The 19429-nt window shown below is 42.9% G+C and overlaps 1 protein-coding gene across 1 annotated transcript; it reads left to right on the plus strand.

Moving 5' to 3' along the window:
• Positions 1 to 1867: 1867 nt before the first annotated feature.
• On the plus strand, positions 1868 to 11506 carry OTOL1 (otolin 1). Its single transcript, XM_008534123.2, has 4 exons — positions 1868 to 2236; positions 6212 to 6301; positions 9881 to 9952; positions 10589 to 11506. Exons 1-4 carry the CDS (start codon positions 1870 to 1872, stop codon positions 11485 to 11487), a joined length of 1428 nt encoding a protein of 475 aa, XP_008532345.2. The 5' UTR covers positions 1868 to 1869; the 3' UTR covers positions 11488 to 11506.
• Positions 11507 to 19429: the final 7923 nt, after the last annotated feature.

The following is a 19429-nucleotide window of genomic DNA, read 5'->3' on the forward strand; positions in this document are numbered from 1 at the left end:
GTGCCGCACTGGGATGTTTCCTGCAGACAGGATCCTGAGGGATGGGGGTGGGTTTTACTTGTCTTTATGTTCTATGACCCAGCACAGCACCTGGCACTTTTTAGATGCTCAAATAAGTGTTGAACAAAGGAATGTTGCAACGAATGTGATTGTGAAATAATGAAAATTGCATTATTTTATATCTAAACAGAAAGTTTCTATTGTCTAGTTTTTCTGGGGCTGGATTTAGCCAACTGGTGCATAGTAAGCATGTTTCATGTGCTCACTCTTGCAGGGGCGTGGGGCACAGGGGCGTGGGGTCTGTATTTGGGGGGATGCAGTGTGGCCATCTGCCTTTCACACTTTTTTCTTGCTTTTCTTGTCTCTCATCTTTCCTCTTAGACTGTAAACTCCCTGAAGACAGAGACCATGGCTTATGTCCAGTGTCATCACATACAACTTCTCAGTGCTTGTGACATTGTCCACATTCAGTAAATACTAGCTGATGAATATGGTAGTAAAGACAGCTTGAAGGAAAGTTAGCATTTTGGATTTAACATGACTTTGGAAATGCAGCGTCCTACCTTTCCCTTCTCATCTGCTCTGATTTATGCTGTCTCCTCCATAGCTCTTCCATTGATCCCCCTCTTAGATTTATTCTTCTTTGATCTCATCCTTATATGCCCACATGATTTGTGGGATAGTGTTGAGGCTTTGAAATTAAATAGACCCGGATTTAATTTCTGAATTCATAACTTACTGGTTGCGTGATCTTGAGCAAGGTACCAACCTCTTGGAGCTTGTTTCCTCCTCTGTGAAGGTGAGTGAGAGTGTCATGTACCTGGCAGAGAGATTGGATTGATGAATGGAAGGCACCTACTCCTAGTAAGGGCTCTATAAGTAGTAGGCGTTACTACTATCTGTATTTCCATTCGCTTTCCGCTCTCGCTATTTATCCTAATTACTCCTTCCTTCTCCAATCAGAAAGCACGCATTTCTAACCCTGGCTAACTGACAGCAGACACTGGACTGCTGGGGGTTGCTGGGGAATGGAATACTATGAAACATCCGAATTTTACTTCATTGAGAACCTTATATCATATCACTTTGAACATTGATAAAAGCCTTAATAAGAATAGCCACTATTTTCTCCATTAAAATAATATAAGGATAAATGTGAGTTTTTAGAAAAACTCCTCAAATTATAAAGTATTGGAAAGTTAAGTGACATGTGAAGAATCTAAGGACATAGCATATATTTAAATTTACGATTTTTTAAATTCTCTCTCTCTCTTGCCATTTATTACAGCCCATTCTAGAAGATTGCTCTCACAACAGGACCATTATCCTGAGTAGATTTAAGGACTATTTCACCAGTATTTTGTCTTGAAATAATTGAGTTTTCTGGAATAAACTATTCAGCTCAATATTTTCCATCTCCCTCTAATACAAATGTATTTGATTCCTGTAAATCTGAGTGAGGTCAGTCAGGAAATTACACATATTTGTTTTCCACAGGGTATATGAGCTATTAAGTCATGTCGCACTTATTATAGATCATGTTTGCTATTTGGCAAGATAATTTGAATGATTGAGAACAATATTTTAGAACATGTAACACTAGGAAAACAACGAGAAAGGAGAATTGAAACAAAATGTCCCTTACGATAAATGCTTGAAGTAAACAAGATATTCCGTGGTGAATCAAGCACACGTTAACATTTAAAACACATAAAAATATAATATTATGCATACTGTTCATTCTTATGCTTCAAATATGTATATAGAGTTCTGTCATATGAGTATATATTTATATGATGCAGTCTTTTCATTTGGCTCTCATGTAATATGTACTTATATTCCCATTATATCTTTCTTCCAGCCTCAAATATGTGGATGTTCTCTTGGCTTTGTGTTATTTTAATTATTTTGGCTATTGTTGGTATGGACACAATAGCGAAGACCACACCATATACCAAATTTACGAAGAAATCTGAGGGAAAAGCGATGCCGAAGGGCCTAAAGCCGTCCAGTGGCCCACTTCCGGAAGAGGAAGAAGGAACTCTCTTCCCAGAAGTGGGTGAAGTGGCGGAACCAATGCCTGACCCCTTGGCCCTCGATTCTGCCTTTGGCACTGCGACTCTCTACGCCTCTGAGAACCTCACTCTCGACACGGCTGACTTCTTTTTGAATTGCTGCGATTGCTGTTCATCTGCACCAGGGCAAAAAGGAGAACCCGGAGAGACCGGACAGTCAGGTACCGGAACACACGCGCCCTGCTTCTCACTGAACTCCCTCAGAGTCCACAGGCGGATTGGAGGTGGGATTGCCCCAAGGTTTCTATGTTGTCTTCCAAATGGTGGCAGGCCTATGCATAACATTGTGACAAATGCAAACGGGTGCTGTGTTGCCCAGTGTGATAGCCACTAGTCACACGTGCAGCTATTAATACTATTTAATATTAAAATTAAAATTACTATTTAATATTAAAATTAAATTAAATAAGATTAGGGGCTGGCTGGTGGTGCAGAGGTTAAGTTCGTGTGCTCTGCTTCACAAGCCTGAGGTCCACTGGTTCGGATCCCGGGCACGGACCCACGCACTGCTTATCAAGCCATGATGTGGCAGGTGTCCTGCGTATAAAATAGAGGAAGATGGGCACGGATGTTCGCTCAGGGCCAATCTTCCTCAAAAAAGAAAAAATTAAATAAGATAAAAAATTCATTTCCTCAGTCACACCAGCCACATTTCAAGTGCTCCATAGCCACATGTGGCCAATGGCTGCCACGTTGGGCACGACACATACAGAGCGTTTCCATCGTTGCAGAAAGTTCTCTTGGACAGTGCTGGTTAGAGCAGAGACTGGGCCTACCAGTGCCAGCACTGATGCGTAGTTTTTCTAGTCGCCATGTTTACTACTAGTATAGTCTTTTCATTAATGGCTGACGTAAAAAGGGTCAATGAAAATTCCGTTGCCCGGTAAGCCTTTGTGGCGGCTGCAGGATTTTGCAGTGCTTTTGTAGTTAGGACTAGAAACGGAATGCCTGTGAGGCGGAGGGTAGAGCACAGGATTCGGTTTGCTCCTCATTGAAATTCTGAGGCAGCACTGTGTCCTTGCCCAGCACTTTTCTCCAGTGAATGTCATGGTTACATATTTCAAAATTTCAGATGTCTTTCAAATACATATTATGAATATACTCTCAGTTTTATTGTAATACGTTTCAGCATTTACACGTCATATAGCAGAGAACTCAGGGTAAAATTGAGATCAGATTGTCAATTTCAAATTCTCTATTCCCTGAAAAAAATACATAAAAATATTTGTTGTGTTTTGCCTGAAGAATTTAAGGTTATAAAATCAGGAATTAGGCATCCTCAATAAGTTTTTCTTTCATTTCATCCCACTGTGGGAACCTTTTGGGAAATGTGATCCATATTACGCAGGGCTGGAATTAAAGGGGAAAGGAGCTGGCAGTGGTCTGGGACACCAAGATTTCAAGGTTTCTAGAACATTATTGGAAATGTAATGAGAATGAGAAAATTGTATTTAGCAGAATTTCCCTTCGTGTTGTATCTGGCAGGCCAGCTGCGTGGGGGTGAAAACCCCAAGGGTGCCGTCAACCGAAAGCAGCCGGTTGTTCACCTGTCTTCTAAGGCTGTGGGTCTGTAACTCAGGGCTTGTGGTTTTCCCGGTGGTGGGTTTAGCTTGGCTGTCCTCAGAGCCTCTCCTCTCAATACATATGCCGGACATTTTGAAGGTGTGCGAGTTATTAACCTGCCCAGGCGCTTGTCTATCTTCGTCTGGCTGCTTCTGCCACGGAGCAGAGTGCTTCAGAGCTCAGAAAGTCGAGTCTGTCACTCCTACCTCGGGGAAGCCTCACTACCTCTCTAAGCCTCAGTTTCCAAAACAGTAAAATGAGGTGAGAATAACACCAACTCCACGGAGTCGTGGAGAGAACGGAACGAGGCAAATATCAGGACTCACGTGGTGCCTGGGATGGGAGAAATGCCTGAGAAGCTTTCGATTCTTCCAGGTGGCTGTGGTAGGGGTCTTCTCCCGCCCTGCGAAATACTCTGAACCTGACGTGATCCTGTTTTGACACTCAGAGAGAGAGATTTGTTCTAGCTTTACCTGTGTTTCCAGAGCACTGCTTTTTTAAAAAATCAGAAATCTAGCATAACAGCAGCATTAACCAAACTTAAAAATGAAAATAAAGCTACTCAAACCCAACTATTTTATTTCATTATCTTTCAGTTTGTGGCCACATGAATATACACATACACATTGCATACATCGCACTTGCCTTATCTGCTGTAATGTAGATAATAAACGTAGACTTCAAAAGTCTCGAGCCTAATTTTGTAGTTTCTGAATGATAATGTTTTGAAGTCTGCAGATATATCTAATAGCTAGCAAAGGTAAAATTCCACTGGAAATTTTGTCTCCAGCGTCTCTCATTAGTTCAGTTATAAAATAATAGCTACTTACTATGTGCCAAGAACTGTTAAACACTTTATAGTGTTTCTAATCTCTATACAAAATGTTAAAAAATATTGTCACTTTTCACTGGATGATTTCATCACATTTCAGGGAGTTTTAGGTAATTCTAGAGGTTATACCACCGTCGAGTGTAGAACCTGGAGTCAAAGTCACTTTGTGCCCCTTCCAGCCCCGGGTCTTCCCATTATGTCCAGTCTTTACGGTATTTGCATTAATCTAACCCAGTGAGGCGGTGGTCTCTCTGGATGGAAGGGGCAGCTTCCCTGCCCCTTGAGCCCTCACATGCAGGTGCCATGTGCTCCCTGTGCCAACCTGGGCACTGCCCATTATCATTTCCTCCATAGTATCACCATGTTGGGCATTTGGGGGGCATGGGGAAGGGGAGACATTGCCCAGCGAACTCCAATTGGCCATCTTGCTTGCTTCCGCCTCCTCTGCCCATTCTTTCTCCATTCCTTTGCTTTCTGCTCTTTCCTTTCCAGACAGAGGAGCTTAACCACCACCTTTGGTTATCTGAGCTTGCCTTTGGCCTTAACTTCCATTGCAAACTATTTATTAGAGCTTTTCTTCCAAACAAATGCAGTGTTACTTCAAAGAGGAATTCTATTGAATATAATTTTCTCCATTCCATCAGCCTTAATTATAATAATTAGGATGAAATTAAGATGAACTATTACAATTTTGTTTAGTGCACTTATCTATATGGTTAACTTTCAAGGAACCCGGCCATACTTTATTCCAGTTAAGGGTTGCAAAACATTCATGTGGCTTGACCAGCGCTGGGGTTGCAGGAAGGATAATTATCCTAGGCTTAGGGTGCCCGGGCAGCCCAGGGAAGTGGAGGCACCTGGACTGCCCGGATGCTCAAGGATACCAGCGGGGTCTGAGTCATGCACCATCTCCCCCTTGCCTGCCATTCAGCTTTCTTTATCCTCATGACCAGCTCCACTCACAGGGCTCTTCTTTCAGTTTCCTAAAAACACCATGGTCTTTTCCACTCTTGTTTTTCTTGAAATACTCATCTGTGTAGTTTTTGCCTTGGGAAATCTGAATTTGTTCATTGGGTCTCAGCTAAATGTCATTTTCTCAGGGATGTCTCCTCTGATCCCATAAATTAGGTTCTTTTACCACAATCCACAATAGGGCTTTCCTGTTTTCCTTTACATCGCTAACTATGGTGTGGCAATTTCTATTTATTTGGGTAGTCTTTTGGTCCTGATTAATCTTTCATGAACTCTCAGCTCCATGAGGAAAGGGACAGCTGGAATGTTGGTGGCTGGTGCCTCACACCTAGCAGGGCGCTTGGTGTATAGACGCCTCAGCGCCAGGTCCTGAATGAATGTACAAGTGGGTGAATGGGAAAACGAAAAGTGCTAGGAATTGTGGTTTTATTCCAGTTTGAAAGTGTGGTCCACATGAGGTTAAGAGTCAGATAATCATTTTGTTCCTGTTGCTGGATGTAGCACTGCTTCCCTGAATCATTTGATCACTGCCACGAATCCAGTGACAAGTACTAATGGGCTCAATTTATCTATTCAGGTAGTACAAAATTGCAAACCACACACAAATATTGTCCTTATAACTCTGTAATAGTTTATTCTCACCCAGATCGTTGGGACACTGAGAGTCATTGGTCTCAATAAAATGACTACTTTTTTTTTCTCTCCAAGAACTAATGAATTCTAAAAGAGATTTTTTTCTATCCTTATGGTTTTTAAATCTCATTTCTAGGCCTTAAGGGAGATGCTGGTGCTATGGGGATCCCAGGGCCACCAGGAGTCACTGGACCCCAAGGTCCAAAAGGCCAGAAAGGAGAGAAGGGTAGGTAATTATATTCATTTCATGTCAAAACTAGAGAGATGCTCTGCATCATGTTTTTAGGAGAGAAACTTGCTAAGTAAATACCAGATTCTTGCAGGTGGATCAATTTTTTAAAATGTAAAAACTTGGTAAAGCATATTGTGAGTTATATTTGACATAAAAGTGTTAACCTTACAAATAGCCAATTGAGAAATTTTAAACTTCCCTGGTAACATATCACACATACACAAACAGGCTCTCACACGTCTTTTCTATCTCTTGTTGGCCACCTGGCTGACCCAGTGTCTGGAGCCACAGGCCATAGTCTCTGGCGGAGGGTCCTTTCCTATAGATGCCTGTATGAGGTCTTGCTTATGATACAAATTGATTTTGTACTAGATAGAAACAACCAGAGCAGGCAATAGAGTATTCCATTTAGATGGATAGCTTACCTGCTAAGGAGAATAAGACATATCATTTGGCTCACTCTCAAATCAAGAGTATTGTCAATGGTGGGAAGAGAACTGAATTATAAGGGGAAAAATGAAGCTCATAACAGTGACGTTGGATCAGTCACTTCACCTCATCTGGAAATTGAGAGGAATAGACTAGATACTTATTCATACCCTGTTTACTGTCACAGAAGATGGGTAGTTCTGTGTGCTTTCATAGATCGTTTCCAGCTCAGAAATTCTGTAATTCCATAGATGTATCAGTAAGGGAGGTGTTCTGACCCAGGAAATCCCTGGTTTTGTAAGTGCTTCAAGGTCTTGAAGGAAGGTTACAGATTCACTGGGACATTTAGAAATTCCTCAGTGAATACCATCAGTCTATAAAAATACCATCTATCCATCAAGTTAAATGTTTTAGCCTCCGTGTCAGATGTCAAAAGACCTAATGTCATCTATGCATCACCCTCCACATGGCTCAGGAACGGCCTGACTCATTTCTGGTAGAGCAATCAGTAAAGTCATTACTCAAAAAAGATGCTAAGGTAAGAGAGAGCTACTCCACACGTGTCAGTTATGTGATTTTCATTCTCAGAAACATTTACTCCTTTTGTGGCTGAATTATATGAGCAGAAAACCCTGTGAAATAAAGATGAGTGATGCACCTCCCCAGTGATTCACACATCTGGGAAGCTAGAGTTCTGGAAGTAGAAGAAAAAACAGAGAAGGATCATAAGACAAGGTTCCTAAGAATATGCTTTGATGAAGGATCAAAAGTAGAAAGCCATTCAGCTAGTCTCCATGAAGTGGCAGCTCTCCTCTCCTTTCCTTCCAGACTTAGCTAGGACTCTTGGTTAAGATCCGAAGTTAAAAAGGGAAATGAGTTGAATGACTGCATTCTGGTTAATCACAACCTGCTCGAGTGAATTCAGTGTAAGCAGCTGAACTCCTTAAATGAACTTGAGAACCAGGTTATCTCTGTGCAGCGCAGGTTGGTACTTGAGTATGAACAAGGACTGGGAATAGAACTGGTCCTTCATGTCCGTTCAGAGTGGGGTTCCTTCCAGAGGTGCACAGACATTTTCCTGATAGCCTATGGGTTAATTTCCAAATTTTAAATTTTATGTGAAATGGTAGTAGAGGTGCTAGCTGCTGAGTAGCTTATGGTGGGATTTCTCTAGTTGGTTTTGTGAAATTTGGGGGAGTCTCTTCTCATGACTTTTTTTTTTCTTTGAGGAAGATTAGCCCTGAGCTAACATCTTGTGCCAATCCTCCTCTTTTTGCTGAGGAAGTCTGGCCCTGAGCTAACATCCGTGCCCATCTTCCTCTACTTTATATGTGGGACCCCTGCCACAGCATGGTTTGCCAAGCTGTGCCATATCTGCACCCGGGATCCGAACGTGCGAACCCTGGGCCGCCAAAGCAGAACGTGTGCACTTAACTGCTGTACCTCTGGGCTGGCCCCTTCTCATGACTTTCAGTATGATTTAGGATTTCTTTTTCCCTGGCAAAAATGAAACAAAAAATGTTAGTTATATCATAAATAATATGGTTGGTAAATTAATGCCAACCAATGTTATATGCAGTCATGTTCGACTGTACAAATTTCTAAATTTTTTTCATGTCTCAGTTTCTTCAATGATAAAAGTGGTGACAAAAACGTCCGCTCAACCTTTCTTGAAGGGAGATGCCATAAACTTTTTCTTTTAAAGGTTTGCTTTTTTTTTTTTTGGTGAAGAAGATTGGCCCTGAGCTAACATTGGTTGCTAAATCTACCTCTTTTTTTCTTTTTTTTCTCCCCAAAGCCCCAGTACATAGTTTTATATCCTAGTTGTAAGTCATTCTATTTCTTCCATGTGGGGTGCTGCCACAGCCGTGGCTTGTTGAGCAGTGTGTAGGTCTGTGTCCAACATCCGAACCAGTGAACCCCAGGCTGCTGAAGCCGAGTGCACAAACTTGACCACTATGCCACCAGGCTGGCCCCACCATAAACTTTTTTAAATGAAAAATGTTCCAGTTGATGAAATGTGTCATATGAGCCTTCCTGTTATATGAGAGGCTGTATTAATATGAAATAAAAATTAATATTAAATAAAAACTGCTGGATTAAATTAAAAAATCATGTCAAAAGCTTGAAACATTGTCTGGTACAAAAGAAGTGCCTAATAAAGATTAGCTATGCTGATTACTATTGTTATTGCTATTATCATTTACAATTAAAATAAATGTGGTGTGGCTGCACTATAACAGGATGGGCCTTTAGGTTGGCCCAATATAAAAATGCATTTTTTGGTAATATGGCAAATATCTAAAAACCCAGATCTGGGGCTGGCCTGGTGGCATAGTGGTAAAGTCTGTGCACTCCACTTCAGTGGCCTGGGGTTCGCAGGTTCGACTCTTAGGCGTGGACCTACACACTGCTCATCAAGCCATGTTGTGGTGGCGTCCCACATGCAAAAAAAAAAAAAAAAAAATAGAGGAAGACTGGCAATAGATGTTGGCTCAGGGTTGATTTTCCTCACCGAAAATAATCCCCAAAAAACCACCCCAGATCTCTTGATTTTTCCCAAACATGAATTCTCACAGTTCTATAATTTGTCCAAGGAGTACATGAAAAATTTCCTAAACAAAATTAGAATTGGCTTTTCCTTGATGCTGTATGACAAGGACAATATTTTTTTCTGGATGGGTTTTTGTTATGATGCGTTTTAGCCAACTGCAGAACGTTGTGCTCTGTGTTTGAACTGGATGGCGCATGGCTCTACTTCTCAGGCACTGTGGGCATATAAAGACGAGGACATTTCAACCGTCATTCAGAATTCGCAATAGGAAACACACACACACACACACACATGACACAAGACAGAATGTCGTGAGTTTTGTGAGAAATCTGAAGAGCTACAAGAACGCTGGGGGAAAAGCTGTATTCTGTTTGAAGAGGTTGGCACTACCCCTAAATCTTCTTTGAATGGTTTACCATCAGTTGGAATAAAGTATTCTTAATGATGCTCATTAAATTCTTTTTCCGTGTTGTTTTACCTTTACACGTTTTGGTAAAAGGAAGCGCTGGAATGTGCATGTTTGTGAAATGGACGTTAGTTATATCATAACTAATATAGTCAGGAGAAAGACAATCTTGTTCTCATTTCAGGACTTAAGGGAGAACGTGGGGACCAAGGAACAAGTGGGGTTCCAGGATACCCAGGAAAACCTGGAGAACCAGGTAGAGTGTAAACGGTATCTATTGTGTCATGTGTGCAGTCTAGCCCCGAATTTTCTTCCTGTTTGTTATCAGGGAGGTAAGATGGAAATATAAATTGCTATTTTTCTTCTAATAATTCAGTGTACTGATCGGCTGGAGTGCAGCTAGCCCTGCTCTAGCGAGACTGGGTGAGATCATCTGAGCTCTGCCCTCTCGCTGTTCTTGGGAAAAAGACCCTGAATCTTTCCGGGTCTCAGCTCCTTTGCCTGTAGGATTTCGGGTTTGGATGGACAATATGGAGTTTTACGAGAAGCCTTGGGTTGGGGCGAAATGCAAAGTGTAACGAAATACAATGGACAATTACAGTTCTAATACTTTTTATTATCTTAAAAGTAAAAAAGAAAAAATCCCTAGATATATGGGGTCTAAATCTAAGCTCTGGCTTCCGGGTGGCATCAACTTTCCCCTCTGAGAGGGCAGCTGTGCGAATGGCTCCACGCAACAGCGTCGCTGGCACAGCCACAGCTCTTACCGAGGCGGGAACCAGGTTTCCAGGCCCAGTTGGTGGGTTTTGTTTCTATTTTCGAGCTCTGTGATAATAGCAGGCTGTTCATAGCCTGTGGGCTCCTTAAACATTGTTTTAATTTTCCATTTCAGGTGGACTTGGTCCTAAGGGGGACAGAGGAAACACCGGACTGGCGGGAGTAAAAGGACAAAAGGGCTTGAAGGGGGACACGTGTGCAAATGGTACCAAAGGCGACAAAGGAGCCCGCGGGGCTGTGGGCTCACCGGGCTTGAACGGAGAGCCTGGCGCCAAGGGAGAGAAGGGCGAGATGGGGGAGAAAGGCTGCTGCGGCGACTCTGGGGAGAGGGGCGAGAAAGGAGAGAAAGGCAAGCAGGGCGTGAAAGGGGAAAAAGGGAGCAGAGGCGACAAGGGAGCGGAAGGCACGAGCGGCCGCGACGGGCTGCCTGGGGCCAAAGGGGACCCCGGGCTTAAAGGAGAAAAGGGAGACGCAGGTCCTCCCGGTCCTGTGGGGCCTGCGGGCCCGAAGGGTGAGCTTGGGAGCAAAGGGGTCCGAGGATCTATCGGGAAGAAGGGCTCTCGGGGCCTCAAAGGCTCCAAGGGCGAGGGGCCCAGAGCCGCGCGGGCGGCTTTCAGTGCTGCCTTGTCGAAGCCCTTCCCCGCTCCCGACGTCCCCATCAAATTCGACAGGGTTCTCTATGACGCCCAGGGCAATTACAGCCCGGCCACCGGCAAGTTCAACTGCAGCGTCCCCGGGGCCTATGCTTTTTCCTACCACGTCACAGTGAGGAGCCGGCCTGCCCGCATCAGCCTGGTGGCCCGGAATAAGAAGCAGGTCAGGTCCCGAGAAACGCTCTACGGTCACGAAACAGACCAGGCCTCGCTCCTCATCATCCTGAAATTAAGTGCAGGGGACCAAGTCTGGCTGGAAGTTTCAAAAGATTGGAATGGCGTGTACGTCAGCGCGGAGGATGACAGCGTTTTTACTGGCTTCCTTTTGTACCCAGAGGAAACTCCTGAAACTTCTCCATAAACTTGTGCTTGAACACGTAGTTTCGGTTCAGTGGAATAAGTCAGGGAACACAGGCTAGTGCTGTGCAATAACCTTCATTATTTTTTTCCATGGTTATAAAAAGAATACAGAAAAAATAAGAAAAAAATGTATCACCTAGGGGTCAATTACTTTTCCTGTTCTAAGACATCACCTTAAAAAATATTTATGTGTATTTGAGAACACACGTCTGTTAACTTAGTGGCTAGTTTTTTCAGTTAGCATTAACATTTCTCACGCCATTTAAGTAATAATATTTGCATACAAAAATACGAATGAGCTTTGTAATTAATAAATATTTTCTTTCTAAATATCTTCTCTATCTGATATAAATGTCTGTGCCTGTTTTCTGTGTGAATGTGAGACTAACAGCTCATGTACCATGATGGGCAGGTATTTCTCAAAGGTTTCTAATTCTGTTGGGAGGGTTGCCTTCCAACAAAACGAAACTATTCTCATGTTAGTTTAACTTACAGAGAATACACAGAAAGAATGGTAAAGACGAGCTGAAATAATTATTTTAAAATTAGTGTAAAAGTTTGCTATAAAACGTGTCTTATATGGACTCATGTGTTGGGTAAAGGTAAAAAGAAAGTTGGTAAAGACATTGTTTGGTCACAGCAAAGACCCAGTCATAAATCAAACTGGCGTACTTAGAAGAACTGAAGGTCCCCCAAAGATCCAAGGATAAAATTAAATCATTATTGATCCAAAATTTCAGCCCTTTCCTCATGGAAGAACATTTAATTTGGGTAAATTCTTTGGCTTCATTATCATTATCTCTATAATGATTAATTCTGGTTATTCAGTGATAACACTGCTGGAACAGGTGGGCATTTGGGAATTCATTTGCAGTTTGAATATTCAATAACTGTGAGTGTATAATAATTCAGCAGCCTCATTTTTTACGAGCGAATTTATTGAACCTAAATTGAATTTAGTTCAATGAAGGCATACAGTTATGCAGATTTGCAAATCTTAGTGAGTCAAATCAGGGAGGGGGTGATAGGGAACTTCCTGGTCTTGCTCTGCAGGACAAACTTTTACGATCAATATGCACTTTTGAGATTTTCATATATATATTAGAACAGTGTTTCCCAAACTGTGTTCAGAGGAAAACCATTTCTGGAAGTTGTTATTATGAGCTACTGGAAAAAGAGTGTGTTCTGCGTCAAACAAATTTTGTAAATGCTATGTTCTCTCTCTCCCTCTTAAAGATTCATAAAGCATGTTAGTGTGGTCATTGCCATTCCCACAGAAAGGAAATTTGTTTAATTTTATTTTATCCAAAGATCCTATGTTTATTTTGAGTGTAAAACTCATCAAGTAACATCCCCTTGAACAGCGTTGTGTGGGATGCCCATTTTGGAAATGTTGCATTTGTTTCTCATCTGAGGATTACCCAGCAGGCTGGCATAAAGTCCGCTCTTGCCATTTCCCCCTCCTTCAGCCATTCTTTATTTAGATTGTACTATTGCTTTACTTTTGGCTTTGCTTGTATTTGTGAGAGGGAGAGGAAAATAATTCATCAGTGATTAAAATGGAGATGCTTGAATTTAGAATTTTCTTTCTTTTCCAGTTTGAGGATTGGGCAGTGAAGAGATTCAGGAACTTTGAGTTTTGTCTCTCTGTGTGTTCATCTCTCTTGCTCTCTCCATGTATATATTTCTTTCTTTTCTTTATGCCTTTTCTGTGATTGGGTTGTAGGGGTTTGGGGAGGCTGGGAACCAACTAATCTAGGAAGATGGAAGAGAAAACCACAGCAAAGGATGTGATGTGAAAGACATCTGGGCACAGGACCAGTGAGGGAGCAACAATTCACACAGAGGATTTATGATATCCAGCAGGGTCTTACATGTGTGTTTGTGGTAAACATTTTATAGGAAGCCTGAAGTTAACAGCTTAGCGTTAGGATCCAGGGTGGTGGTTAATTATGAGCTTTTCCAAGGGCATCCAAACCAAGGAAGTTCTTACCCTTTGGGATGGCTTTGGGAAGTGGCTTTTAGGTTCTTTATGCTGCTTTCTCCTACGCGGGTAGAGATGACATGACAACATCCCCTTCTTTCAACTGTACCCTGTCTCCCATCTTGTTGAACGCACAGAAATAGAGTGGATCGCTTCAATCCCGAGAATGTGAGTACAACCCCTACCTCCTCCCACCCTGCTGACTGCCAAATCTCAGGCCTCTCCCCTGCACGCCTGCCTCAGCATTAGACTGACGAGAGCTAAACTGACATCTCAGCCTAACATGACAGAACCAGGCTTCTGAAATTTCTCCCAAGCTGCTCCTCCCACGTCCTGCCCTAACCCACACGATAGTGACTGTGTCTGGAGTTGCTCAGGCCAAAAACCTTGTGTCATTTGATTCCTCCCTTTCACAACTAAATCCAGTCTGTCAGAAAAGCCTTTGGTGCTTCCTTCAGAATGTATCCTGAACGTGATGACTTCTTACGTCTCACTATCATCACCCTGGTCAAGCACCATCATTTGTTGTCTGGATTATTTATTGCAGGAACCTCCAAATTGGATTCCTTTAAGATTACAAGGAGTCCAGGGCCAAAGTACAAATGGGCCTGATATAACCTATTTCTAAGTATTTAAAATTTATGAACCAAGCCAACAGATAGTTATTTGAAATAGGTTCTTTCCTCTTGCTTTGAAATGTATGCTTTTATATTGAGAAAGTAAAAAAGAAAATCTATGGTTTTTATATGACTGACAGTAAAGAAAACATTAAAGATGACTGAATTACTTTTGTACATGTCTGGGTGTTCTGTTAATGGGTAGGTGATGTTTGAATGAGTAATAAAAGAAAGACGTTATTCATGAATTACTATACGTTTATCCTATAGATGTTATTGTTAAAACTGAACTTCAGCAAAATACATATTTTCATAATTGAGACTTTCACATAATTCATGTTCTGTTGACAGTTTTGTGAAATGAGACTACTTTTGTTGGATCATTGTATTTTCAAAATTAATTTTTTATAAGTTAGTTCCAATTTGGAGAAACTTTGCTCAGCTGAATTAGCAATAAGGTTTGGAAATGAACCATGAAATTTACATAGTGTATTCAAATATTGTAATTGGGGTTGCATATGATACATTATCACTGTTGTAAACAATATTGCAAAATATTTAAATTTCATCGTATAAAATATGATCGCTTATATTGTCATTTTCATCATCTATTAAAATAATGTTCTAGAATCTGGATCCATTACGAATCTTATGTCTGGAGCTGCAGCAATACAAATTTAGAGAGATATGAATTGTTTAATATTTTTAGCCATTGCATATGCAACTGTTGCAAACACCAGACAGTTCATGAGCATCTCAAGAATGATGAACTGGAACACAAAGGGAAGCAAGAAAATGGGTGCTCAGCACAACTGAGATGTAACACTTTGTTAACTATGGCATTTACGCTTTCCAAGAAGAATTGGTAAGTTGTACTTCTCTTAATTAAGCACATCTGTTGCTCAAATCCTCCCCACACTCCAAAGCGGTGTCCATCTGCCATGTTTACAGCAGTACAACCCACTAGCCTTGGTGGCGTTTGGAGGCAGTCGTCTTTTCTTTGATGCACAAAGGGCAAGAGGCATAAGGAGAGCTTCCTCAGGGCCTGAAAAGTGGTAGTCGTAGGAGCCCATGTTTAAGGCTGCAGGCTGTGCTGTGCCAGAATTGAGCCCTGATCTCCAAGAAAGGTGCCGTGGGTACTATAGTTACCAGGCAAGGGCCCACTGCTCGCAGTGCATAGAAGCCAATACTATGGCACCAGCTTTTGAGAAAAGAAAAGGCTTTATTGTGAGGTTGACTGGCAAGGAGACAGGAGCCAAAGCTCTTAAATCTGTCTCCCTTATCCAGGGTTACATGCAAAATTTAAGAAGTTAGGGGCAGAAGCTGATTGCATAGCCTTGAATCAGTCCATATATTGTAATGAAGCTGCTGGAAGCCAGATTTTCCTTATTGAGAGACTTCTCACTTTATAAAGCGCTCCTGTGGCAACATTTCTGAAGATTCTTGGTTCTGGGGTCATCCTGGGGCTGAGTTTCCCACCTGGCACGTGTGCAGTGCTGTCTGTTATTGCAATGTTGCATGTGCTGTTTCACTGCCATAAGTTTACATGCTGTGTGCTTGGTTTGTTCAAGACCGCCTTAACTGAGGGGCCCAGAGCAGGAGGGGCCCCTCTTGCTTGAGTCTAAAGACAGGACCGCCTATTTCTGCCCTAATCCCTTCAATCAAAGCAATCCTGTTAAAAAGGAAGCTGGATCATCTTACTCCTCTGCTTAAAACCTCTTGAAGCTCCTGTCTCATCTGAAGTACAAGGCAAATCCTTACTAGGACCAGAGAGGCCGCCATGTGGTCCAGCTCCTGCTTCTGCTCTGACTTCATCTCCTGCTATCCATGCTCGCTTTGGGCATTGCCCCCAGTGCTGTTCCTCAAACTCACCAAGCATGTTTCCACTCAGCGCTTTGCATGTGCCATTCTAGCTAAATGGCTCTTATCCCAAGTAAGACTGACCCCCTTCCTGTCAAGCCTTTATTCAAACATCATCTTTTCAGGAAGGCATTCTTTGACCTCTCGATTTTAAATTGCAGTCCCCCTGGACTGACACTCTTCTCTGTGTTATTTTTCTCCACAGCACTCACCGTCTTCTGACAAGTTATGTGTTTCACTGACTGACCTTGCTTATTTTCTCTCTTCCCACTAGAAAGCAAGTTCCACGAGGCCAGGGACTTTTGTCTATTCATTGCTCTATCCTCAGGGCCAGCACAATAAATATTTATTGAGTGAATAACGATTGACAGGGTCCAACCTGATGTGGTAGTTTGAATCTCTCCACAAGGTGGTGCTCACAGATTATCTTTGCTTTTGGTTTCCATCTTAATTTAAACAACAAACTAGTCTGTTGCAAGGTAAGTAAAATGATGGTTTAGATTTCATAACTAAGAAACTGGTTTCATGAAATACCATGTTTTATGTTTTATCATATTTAACACAGCTACACATATTTTTTTTCTGTTGGGACACATGACTACTGGGCCGTTTGATGGGGTTGCTGTGAGAAATTTACAACTAGGGGAGAGGAACATGTTTCCTGTCGTCTGGGTATGATGCTCCTTCTCAGTGGGGGCCCAGTCAGTTTTTATCTTCAACCTCAGCCCGAAGTAGGTCATCCTGAGTCCTGGGATATAATGTATTCTATGGCTGTAAACCCACTTACAAGAAGGTTTTAAAATGGGGCAAGAAGCCTATAAGACTCAAAGGTTTAAGAATGCTATAATACTTGGAAGAAGGACTGAGGGAGAAGGAAAAACTGAGAGCAACGCAGCTGCCAATGACAAAGATGGGGGCCAGCAGGAGAGACAGACGTTGGGAATTACGGAGTCATAATAACCACTCTTTCCTACGTCCTAACAATGTGCCAGGCACAAGCTTTATGTGTCTAAAGTGCCTTAAGTGACAGGTACCACGTGGGCAGACTGAAGCGTGGAGCGGTGAGGCAATGTGCCGAAGATACCCATCCGGTAGGCGGGGAGCCGTGAGCCCTCACTCTTGACCAGTGGAGCGGGTCAGGGTTTACGGATCGGTTTGGCTGGTGAAACCTAGTATAGTGGGAAAAACAATGGCAGTAGTCCAGTTTCTCAAGGCTATGGCCCAAAGTGGGAAAGGGAATGAGAAGGGGATAGGAATCCACTAATATCTCTGCAGGAGGGCAAAAGCGGGACACATGTAAAATTGCAGGGGAAACGACAGTGGGCTTGCCGCCAGCGGAGGCTGCAGTGGGGCACTCTCATCGGCCTAGTGCATAATCCGTGTGAATTTGGTGGGACGATTTAGTAGGAGTGCTTGATTGTTCTAGTACTAGAATCAAAGCATATTTATTTTTGTTTGAATTATAGGAATTATGTTGCATTTAATAGAGATGGCATGAGAGATGTGCATATTCGGGGTCCTTCCTTCTGAGATAAGAAATACCCGGAGGGCGTCTCTCTTGTCCAGAGCCTGTGGAAGGAACTGAGACGGCAGAAGCCCCACTCTCTTGCTCTCTGGGTGGTCATTCATTTATTTAGGGTTTCTGTGTGCCAGGCGCTGTTCTTGGTCCTGAGGATAAACAGTGAGTGCAACAGGGAAAAAAACCCTCTCTCTTCGCAGAGCTCATGAAGAGAAAGAATAAAAAATCTGTAAGCTATTATATCGTATGCTAGAGGCAATAAATGCTATGGAGAGAAATACAGCAGGAAGGGGATTGGGAGAATCAGGGAGGGATGGAGTGGGTGAAAGGGATTTAGAATAGGGGTCAGAAAAGGCCTCATTGAGAATGTCATATTTGAGCCAAGACGTGAAGAAGGCAAGAGCAAGTCAGGTGGATATCTGAGAAAGCAGAGGGAGCACAGGAAAAAACCCCTAAGGTAGGAGCTTGGCTGGCAAAGAGGCCAGGGGGACTGCGGGAAGTAGGGGGCGAGGGGGCTGGGGAGGTAATGGGGTCATGGATTGTATGGGTCTTTTAGGCTGCGGCAAAGACTTGGGCCTTTACTCGGAGTTTGGTAGACCTAGAGCTGTGCCACCAGACCCTCAGGCCCAGGCTCTGGCTGTCAGCTCCTTCAGGGTCTGCCTCAGCTGCAGAGCCGCCTCCTATGAGGTTATGCCCTTCCCAGGGCAGCCTAAATACAGTAACTGAGCAAGGTGGATGGATAAAGGCCCTTCACGGTCACCTGGACGGGCCATACGTACTCACTCCGGAGCTCTGCTCTGGTTGACCGAGGCTGTGCTGGGCCTTCGTGCAATTCGTCTCTTCCCTGCCCGCTTCTGCCTCTTTTCCCTTCCTCCACCAGGTTGATTCCTAATAAACAACTTGCACCTCAAACTCTCTCAGCACATCTGCTTCTAGAGACCCAACTGGTGACCATGAGATGTAAAACGTGAGAGAAAGTGGTAGAGGGTACAATTTTGTGGACCACTTGTCCATTGTACACTCGCACATGTGCACACACACCTCCACGTACCCATATGGCCACCCAACACACATACCCCTCTCCTTTGTTTTGGGCCAGGGCTAAGATCAGAACGCTATTGGAAACTTTGGGTCTGACATTTAGTTCCAAAGATCCTGTTTTCTGACTGTAGCGGTTAGGTGCACGGACTCAGGAACCAGATGCACTGGGTTAGAATTCCATTTACCAGTCATGTGACCTTGGGCAAGACACTTAGTCTACCTGTGTCTTAGTTTCCTCATCTATAAAACAGGATTTTGGTGTTATAAGTGTTTATATTTGCAAAACTCGCAGAACTGTGTCTGGCACATAGTAAGTGCTAAACAGGTGTTTCTTGAAGAAGAAAGTCAGCTCTATTCGAGTCACATGTGAGAGAGGGTGCACTTTGTATATAGATCAGATTCATTTTTGGGGTCAGGTATATATCAGTTTTCCAGCTAATGGGCTAAAGAGGGTAGGGGAGTGAAATCGGAGCTGGTTTGGGCTCAGTGTAGTATCAGAGGTGATGGTATAGCTTGAATTGGAGCAATGCATTTATTTAATTCAGGCCTTCTCATAGAATATCTGGATTATTAAAAAAAATAGTGTGTTTTATAAAGGATACATAAAAATAAAGTATTACTCTTCTGAAATGAGACTGAGGTTCACTCTTTCCTCAAAATCACTACTAATAGAGTTAATACACCAAAGTGCCTGGATTCACCTTCATGTTGAGGGCCCCAGGACCACTGGCTTGGATTGCCATGCTGACCGTGAGCTTCCTATACACCTGAACAAGGACCTGACTAAAGATGGAGGTTTCGCTGGTCTGAAAGGTAATGACAGTGACAAATGAGACCTCCCAGTGGACCACAGCGAGAGTTAGTGGCAGGAAATTGTATCGCCTCAGTGATTAAGGCAACATCAGCAGTCAGAAGACAGCAG

This window comes from Equus przewalskii, chromosome 18 (genome assembly GCF_037783145.1).
Source record: "Equus przewalskii isolate Varuska chromosome 18, EquPr2, whole genome shotgun sequence".
NCBI classification, from domain to species: domain Eukaryota; kingdom Metazoa; phylum Chordata; class Mammalia; order Perissodactyla; family Equidae; genus Equus; species Equus przewalskii.

Bases quoted from the DNA above. Each gene is read 5' to 3' on its own strand.
- OTOL1 (XM_008534123.2), top strand. From the start codon at position 1,870: ATGTGGATGTTCTCTTGGCTTTGTGTTATTTTAATTATTTTGGCTATT. The intron at 2,237-6,211 runs GTACCGGAACAC...TCTCATTTCTAG, and splicing joins CGGAGAGACCGGACAGTCAG to GCCTTAAGGGAGATGCTGGT. The intron at 6,302-9,880 runs GTAGGTAATTAT...TTCTCATTTCAG, and splicing joins AGGCCAGAAAGGAGAGAAGG to GACTTAAGGGAGAACGTGGG.